Raw genomic sequence first — 8,040 nt, 5'->3', positions numbered from 1 at the left:
AAGATTTGAAGATGTGACACTCATCTCCAATCAGCCACTAAAAAGCTGGAAATGGAGCTGTGGCTCAAGTGGTAGTGATCTAGCCTTGAGCAGAAAAGGCTATGAGATGCACCTGAGCCCTGAGTTCAAGCCACAGTACCAGCATGAGAGAGAGGTGGGGGGGAGGAGGTGAACAGCATCAAGGCAATTCCTTAAACTAACATAACCTTTGGGCCTTTCCACAACAATCCACTTCTTAGAGATTTGGGGAAAAAAAGCTTCATTGAGCAAAAGAGAATATATACAATTCAAAGTCGTCTGGCCTCGAAGGAGGCACCTTCCCTCCGCAGCCTCCTCCCCGGGGACCTGGCAGGCGATGTGGCTGGAGGAGACCAAGGCCTTGGGTGGTCAGCGTGGCACACCAGGAAGGACATTTGCGCTTCCACTCTCCTGGAGAATAGTGGGAAAGCAGAGACTGGGGTTTGTGCTCGGGATTCAGCTCTTGGGTTGTGAATGGGGTTTGGGAAAGGAGCTCAGAGGGACGGACACCCAATGGGGGTCTCGGGGAACACGGAGCCTGGTGATGGCCACCTTTTCTGCCTTCGCAGCTCTGCTCTCTGAGCTCTTAGCACTTGCAGCACAGGGTCGTCCTGAAACTCGCTGCCGTCGGAGTCTGCAGGGTAGGAGGGTGGGAAGCGTGAGTTTTCAGAGGGTGTGCTGGATCCCCACCAAAACCCACCCCAAAGGTGAGCGACCGGCTCACCTTCCGCAGCCTGCAAAAGTCGGGCGGCCTCTACTAGTAATTCCTCCGCGGGGTCCCGAGTCCCCGCCTCGCAGGCCGGTGCAGAGGCCTCGGCGGGGGCGTGGCCGCCGGAGGGCGTGGCCGCGGGGCTCCGAGTCTCCGCCGGTGCCGGTGCCCCCGCCGTGGTCCGCGGGTCTGCGGCTCCAGCTGAGGACGTGGCCTTTTCTGCCCGGAGCCCCGAGCCTCCGGAGAGGGGCCTGGCCCTGGCTCTTCGGGATTCTCCCTTGGATCTGGCCCGGGATTCAAAGGGAGGGGGCGTGGCCTCTAGTTTGAGGGGCGTGGCCTTGGCTTGGGAAGGCCTAGCCTTGATAGCACGAGATTCAGCCTCCAGTGGAGGCCTGTCCTCCCCGGGGCTGTCGGGGAACAGCCGAGCCGTCACTACCTGGCCCAGGGCCCCCCTGAGCTGCGGGCCAGGCCCCTCACCCACTGCCTTGATTCCCCCAGCAGCTTCTTGATGGGGAGCTCTGGTTCTCAAAAGCTCAGGACTCGGCTTCTGGGGCCGGGCGGGGCTGCTTTGTTCTGGGGTATGAGGGCCCTGGTGGGTATCAAGGGGCCCGCGGATGGAGGCCTGGGGATTTGGGTTGGAGGCATCTGGGATGGGGGCTGGGGGGGCCGGGGTGGAGGCTGGGGGCACTAGGGCAGAGGCTACAGGAGCTGGAGTGGGGGCCAGCAGTGTGGGAGGCACTGTCCCAAAAGTCACCCAAGAACTGGGCTGTGGGGCCCAGATGAAGCCATGGGGACTGGGGGTCCAGAGGATGTGTGGAGAAGCCCCGGGGGGCACAGGAGGCCTCTCTATATAGGTCTCGGGGGGACCAGACTGAGACACACTGGCCCACGGTGGAACACAGCTGGATTGGGTCCCCACAGAATCAAGGGGCATTGTAGGGGCAGGAGAGGTCTGTGGACAGAGAGGAGGAAGGCTGTGTGAGTGGGAGGAAGAGAGCAAAGGACCCGCAATCCCCTGGGGCTCCCCCTTCCTCCAATCCCCTCTGGCCTTGCCCTCTCCCCAACTCACCACAGTGGTGGGGGCTGGGGGCCGGGGCAGCACCCATGGTCCATCACCCTGGCCTCCTTGAGCCTGTTCGAGTTTCCTACGTTGCCGCCACTGGTACAAAATGTCATCCTCAGGTCGAAGGGGTGCCCGGGAGGAGGAAGCCGTGGCTGGTGCTGAGGAGTAGAAGGGTGAGGGGACTACATGAGCCAGGGTGTCGGCAGGCTGTTCGCCTCCCGCAGCTCTGCCAGAGCCAAGGCTGCTCAAGTGGTGCCCAGAGCAACGCAGGAGAGGGCAGATGCAGAGGAGAGACATTCCTCAGCTCTTCAGCCTGTCAGTATGTGTGTGTTGTGCCAGTCCTGGGGCCTTAGCTTTTTTGCTTAAAGCGATGCTCTACCATTTGAGCCACAGTTCCACTTCCGGCATTTTGCTGGTTAGTCGGAGAAAACAGTCTCATGAACTATTCCTATCCAGGCTGGATTTGAAGTGTGATCCTCAGATCTCAACCTCCTGAGTAGCTAGGATTACAAGTATGAGCCACAGGTGCCCACCTCAACCTATCTTTCAGTTCATTCAGCCAACAAATATTTACGGACTCCTTGCTATGTGCCATGCATGTGTGTTCTGGACATTGGAGTTTCAGTAGTGAACAGGCTGGATTCTCCCAGATTGGTTCATTCACTGCCCACCCCTGGTCCAGCCCCACTCACCCAGCTGGATAGCAGGCTCCTTGCTGGATTCATACTCTCCTTTCCTCCCCATTCATAGCCAGAGGGAGACTGTGGACACCTGAGTGGTCAGGGCCCTCTTGGCAGGAATCCTTCCATAACTGTATCTCCCTTGCAGTAAAATTCAGAAGCTGTGCCAGGCAGGGTGGCAAATGCCTGTAATCCCAGACTGAGCTAGGATGACTTCAAGCTCAGGCTGGCCTGGGCCACAAAGACTCTATGGCAACTCAGGAGACTGAGATCTGGAGGATTGTGATTTGAAGCCCACTCAGGCAGAAATGTCCTTAAAACGTTTACCATCAATTAATCACCAAAACAAAAACAAAAAAACAGGCTAGAGGCCAAGACAGTGTGAGGCCCTGAATTCAAGCCCTGGTACTAGCCAAAAATAACAGGGGAGGAGGGATATTTAACCTAAATAAGTTCAAGATAGATTATAAATAACTTCACAAATCAGATTTTGCTTTCAAATAAATTTGATGCCAATTTTTTTTTTTTTTTTTTTTTTGCCAGTCCTGGGGCTTGGACTCAGGGCCTGAGCACTGTCCCTGGCTTCTTTTTTGCTCAAGGCTAGCACTCTACCACTTGAGCCACAGCGCCACTTCTGGCCATTTTCTATATATGTGGTGCTGGGGAATTGAACCCAGGGCCTCATGTATACGAGGCAGGCTCTCTTGCCACTAGGCCATCTTCCCAGCCCACTTGATGCCAAATTTTGAAAATTTTTTTTTTCTTCTGATTTTGTTCAGGATGACATGGCCTGCAAGGGCTAGAGGCATGGCTTAGCAGTAAGAGCCTCTGGATTTGTACAAAGTGCTAGGCCTCTCTCTGTCTCTGTCTCTCTCTCTCTCTCTCTCTCTCTCTCACACACACACCCTAGCTGATGACAACTGTACTAAAGTATTCTCCACCTGTCATGAATTCATTTCACTCTCACAAGACCTGTAGAAGAATCCAGCTAGCACTCCTGTTTCACAGGAGGGAAGACAGGCCCCCAAGATATTCAAAGGTATACAGTTGGTAAATGGCAGAGAGTAGACTCAAACCCATGCTGCTCTCCATTCTTTTTTTTTTTTTTTGGGGGGGGGGCCAGTCCTGGGCCTTGGACTCAGGGCCTGAGCACTGTCCCTGGCTTCTTTTTGCTCAAGGCTAACACTCTGCCACTTGAGCCACAGCGCCACTTCTGGCCATTTTCTGTGTATGTGGTGCTGGGGAATTGAACCCAGGGCCTCATGAATACGAGGCAGGCACTCTAGCCACTAGGCCATATCCCCAGCCCTGCTCTCCATTCTTGATTCCCAGCACTTACCAGGTGCTCTGGGGCCTGAGTCCTTGCTGGAGTCAGGGGTGAAGGTCATGGGAACAGGAGCGGGAGCGAACTCATTGGAGCTGCTGGGGAGGGAGGAGCCATTGGCTTCGCTGGGGCTGAAGGAGGAGGAGATGGAGGCCTTGCTGTAGGGAGAAGCCAGAGCTCTTAGAGGCAGCCGGACGAGGCTGTGGCTGGAAGCAACGGGAAGGATGAGGGGTGGGAGGTGGCGCACCTGCGTTTGAGCAGTCTGGCTGCTCTGCTTTGTAGACTCAGTGTCTCCAGGTCCAGCAGGGATGACTTCCAAGTGTTGAGGGTCTGCAGGGGGAGGGGGGCCAGAGCTTGCCTCACTGCCGAGGCTTCTGAGAAAGGAGCTTTGGACAGAGGGCCTGCGGCACAGACTAGACTCCAGCGGGCATCCTCCTCCTCCTCAGGGAAGAGGCCCATTTGTCTTCTTTGGAAACATATCTGTCAAGTCTCGCCTCCCTGACTATTGGAACTGGCTCTATCCTTTGCTTCAAGGTGACTGACTCAAGGATGAACAAATCAAAGTGTCCCCTGGGACTTTGGATGTAGCTACAGGAAGCACCCTCACTTCCCACTGTAGCAGCTGAGTTAGCACCACAGAAGAGCCTTAACTGAGGGCCATCTTGGCTACTGAGAGGGGCAAGCTTGTGTAGCAAAGAAGAACACAGAACCAAAAGAATTGGGTTCCTTCCAACACTGTCCAAACAGCTGGATCTGGCTATGCCTAAAAGCATCCACTTTTGGAATTCAAATTTACATTATGATTTCCTAAGTTGAGGATTGGCTTTCTTTCATTCTACCCCCAGGGCTGAGGCTGTCAGTTCAGGAACCCAGAGGAGGGAGTGAATGAGGAAACACTTGCTTTATTTCCTGAGGGGGAACCCCAGCCTGGGAGGCACTGGTTCGTTACCTTGGCAGGAGCTGGGACTGCCACTGCTCTTCTGGATTTTCCTTCTGACTGACTGGCTCCTGCTAAGGAACCTCAGTTGAGTTACAGGGACCAGGAAGTGGCTGCCAGGGACATGAATCAGGAAAGGTTTTCAGCTGGGCAGGACAAAACCAAAGGATATACCTGCTACAAACTGACTGCTGGGGTCTGGCGACTCAGAATGCAGCCACCAAAAGTCCGCAGGGGTTGGGCCTGCCGGCTGGCGTTCCTCTCGACTTGTGGGCTGAGCTTGGCGGAACCTGTTTATATACCTGCAAGCATCAGGCAATAGGAGGGGAAGGAGTAAGGGCAGCCAGATAATAACACAACAATAATAACAACTATTACTACTACTAATACGACTACTACTATTACTACTACTATTATTATAAAAAGCCAATGGTTCTCAGGGCCTGGGTGCTGTCCCTTAGCTCTTCTTCTCAAGGCTGGAGATCTACCACTTGAGCCATTGCTTTACTTCTGGCTTTCTGTGGGTTGATTAGAGACAGAAGTCTCACAAACTTTCCTGTCCAGGTTGGCTTCAAACCACAACTCTCAGATCTCAAGCCTCCTGAGTAGCTAGGATGACAGACGTGAGCCACCAGTGTCTGGCAGGTCTAGAGCTCTTAAATTTACATGAAATGATTGGTCTTTAAAAGAGCACTCAGTGGTGATTATGATGGGCAGCCTTCTCCCATCTTCCTACCCAAACTCCCAGGTCCCCTCAGGACTTCTGATACTTACTTGGCCACCACAGAGTCCTTGCTGTCAATCAGGGTGGGTGGTGATGAGGTGCCCATCTGCCCATCATTGGTGCTGAGTGGAGATGGGGTCAATGAACTGGATGGCCAGGAGTCCTCTAACAGCTCAGAGGAATTGCTTGTACCTTTGGGAATCTGTGGGAGCCTGGATCCCTGAGACTTGGATGGGCTTAGGGTCTAAGATGAGAGAGAAAACCAGAAAATAATGTGAGAGCTGAGAAGTCATCTTTATAGGGAGCAAAGACATCCAGAATATCTTAGTCCAGAAGAGGAGTAACAAACCCCATGAGGTTGTTACCACTGTGAACAGCCCAGGGTGACTGGGGGCCATGGTTGCAGACCCAGGTGGCAGAGAGCTGGACAGGGAAAGCTACAGGGAAGGAATGTGAGGCGCTGTGTGTGTGTGTGTGTGTGTGTGTGTGTGTGTGTGTGTGTGTGTGTGTGTGTGTACTGGGGATTGAACTCAGAGACTAATACTGTTCCTTAGCTTTTTTTGCTCAAGGCTGGGGTTCTGCCACTTTAGCCATACCTCCATTTCTAGCTTTTTGATGGTTCATTGAAGATATGAGTCCCATGGACTTTTCTGCCCAGAATGATTTCAACCATTGATCCTCAGATCTCAGCTTCCTGAATAGCTAGGATTACAGGCATGAGCCACTAGTACCTGACTATGAGATGGTCTCTTAACCTGTCAACACATGACATTCCTCTAGCAGTCACTCCCTGGTTGACAGGCTAGCACTTTCCACGGGGTGCCCTTACCTTGGGGCACCAGGTCTGGCTTTTGGATAGCCAGTAATGGCTTTGGTCCAGAGGAGCATCTCCAAAGAGGCTGTCTTCGGTAGAGAGATCTGAGCAGCTATTAGAAAATGAGGAAGGAAGAGCCAGACAACGAGCATGAATTCCTGGAAGCAAAAGACTGTAATTCTCATGAAGGACTGTTGTATATTCCAAATAGTGACAGTAGAGGCATAAGTCCCTGAGCCCCTGAAGCAGACAAAAAATCCTAGCAACAGGTAGGAGCTGACAGTTCTCAACTCTGGAGCCAGTCTAGGAAGGGCCTTCTAAAACCGTAGCCATGCTGGCCACTGGCGGCTCATGCCTGTAATCCTGGTTCCTCAGAAGGCTGATATCTGAGGATCATGGCTAGAAGCCAGAAATGTCCATCAGACCCCCTCTCTCCAATTAATCAGCAAAAAAGCCACAAGTGGAGGTGTGGCTCAAGTGGTACAGCACCAGCCTGGAGTGCAAAAGCTAAGGGACAGCATCCAGTCCCTCAGTTCAAGCCCTAGGACTAGCACAAAAAAAGTTAATAGAATAAATTGACCCAGGCTTAGTGCACACACTTAAAAGGAACAGTTTGATATCTCAATACATATATAACAATGTATAATGGTCGAATCATGGTAATTAGCATTCCCACCCTCTTCTTCAAGTGCTGCTGCTCCGGTAACCATCATTTACTAGGTCCTTTACTGTACATTCCCTTAAGTACTAGGGAGAAGAGTAAGTGAACTACAATTCCCATGATTCACCAGGCTGGCTCCACCTCGCGAGAAAGTTCAAACACAACGCCCATGGGGGTTTGGAGGCAATTTCAAAAAAATAAGAAACTGAATTCACAAGCTGCCTTTGGGCACCCCCTCCACACACACACACACCCCGGGTAAATAATGCCTTAGGGGCACCCAGAGAGGGTGTAAGACGCGGCGACTCCCTCGACTGTCAAGTCTGTGGCTGGAGCTGCCCGAGGCTGTGCAGGATGTTGGGAGTTGTAGTTCCAGGGCGGCCTAGCCCGAGCCCTCAGATCCTAGAGAACCTGCGCTGCCCTCACCCTGGGACCTCCCTGGGCTTCCCGTGGCTTCTGGAAGAACGATCGGCCTCACCTGCGGTCCATCCAGCAGTTAGCAGACGGCCGGAAGCTGCCGGGTTCGTTCACCGGACAGACGCGGCGCGCGTCCGTGTCGCCTAGCACTGCCCTTACAGCCCCGCCCCTCTTGGAAGGCCCGCGCTGGAAGAGAGTGGCGGCCAGGACGACCAATAATGGAGCGGAAAATAAAAGCAATTGGAAAGTGGGCAACCTGAGTTGTCTTGTGATTGGCTGTGAGGCCGTCCTGCTTGGGAAGCCTGTGTCTGATTGGAGAGTCTGTACCTTGTAGAAGTGATGGGCAAGAGTATGGGCCAATGGACAGGATCTGAGGCTGGGCTTGAACCTGGAGAAGAGTACCTTAGATTTCCTGGCACTCTTACCTTCTAACCTCTCCTGGTGGCTACGGAGTAAACCTCCCTGTTCCAGTCTCCTTCCCGTGCTACTCATTACAGGGAAGTTAGGAAGTCTATCCCTCCTTTAGTTGGGCCAGCCAGCCGGTCCCGATGACCACCTAGCCACTTCCTTCCTGCTGCAGTAGCAGCTGGTTCCACCACTTGCCAGGCCCGGGCTCCTGGCCCAGGTAGCGGGATCAAAATGAGCTATTTTGGGCTCCGACACGCGGCCCCCGAGGGCCCAGACTGGAGTGTG

General features: G+C 53.5%; 1 protein-coding gene across 3 annotated transcripts; it reads right to left on the bottom strand.

The window, feature by feature from the left end:
- Positions 1-242: 242 nt before the first annotated feature.
- On the bottom strand, positions 243-7,517 carry Proser3 (proline and serine rich 3). Of its 3 annotated transcripts, none has more exons than XM_048368799.1 (11): positions 7,409-7,517; positions 6,285-6,381; positions 5,506-5,699; positions 4,906-5,033; positions 4,744-4,805; positions 4,042-4,124; positions 3,810-3,952; positions 1,797-1,948; positions 743-1,679; positions 571-652; positions 243-429 (listed from the first exon to the last, which is right to left on the bottom strand). In XM_048368799.1, exons 1-11 carry the CDS (start codon positions 7,417-7,419, stop codon positions 288-290), a joined length of 2,031 nt encoding a protein of 676 aa, XP_048224756.1. In that variant the 5' UTR covers positions 7,420-7,517; the 3' UTR covers positions 243-287. The 3 variants fall into 3 exon arrangements, with proteins under 3 accessions (XP_048224756.1, XP_048224757.1, XP_048224758.1); XM_048368800.1 differs by having other exon boundaries at positions 4,744-4,802; XM_048368801.1 differs by lacking the exons at positions 243-429; positions 571-652; positions 743-1,679; positions 1,797-1,948 and adding an exon at positions 3,309-3,551 and having other exon boundaries at positions 3,779-3,952.
- Between the last annotated feature and the right edge of the window lie 523 nt (positions 7,518-8,040).

This window comes from Perognathus longimembris, chromosome 20 (genome assembly GCF_023159225.1).
Source record: "Perognathus longimembris pacificus isolate PPM17 chromosome 20, ASM2315922v1, whole genome shotgun sequence".
Classification (NCBI taxonomy): Eukaryota; Metazoa; Chordata; class Mammalia; order Rodentia; family Heteromyidae; genus Perognathus; species Perognathus longimembris.
Note: the sequence above shows the minus strand (reverse complement) of the source record. Positions and strands in the feature narration are given on the sequence as shown.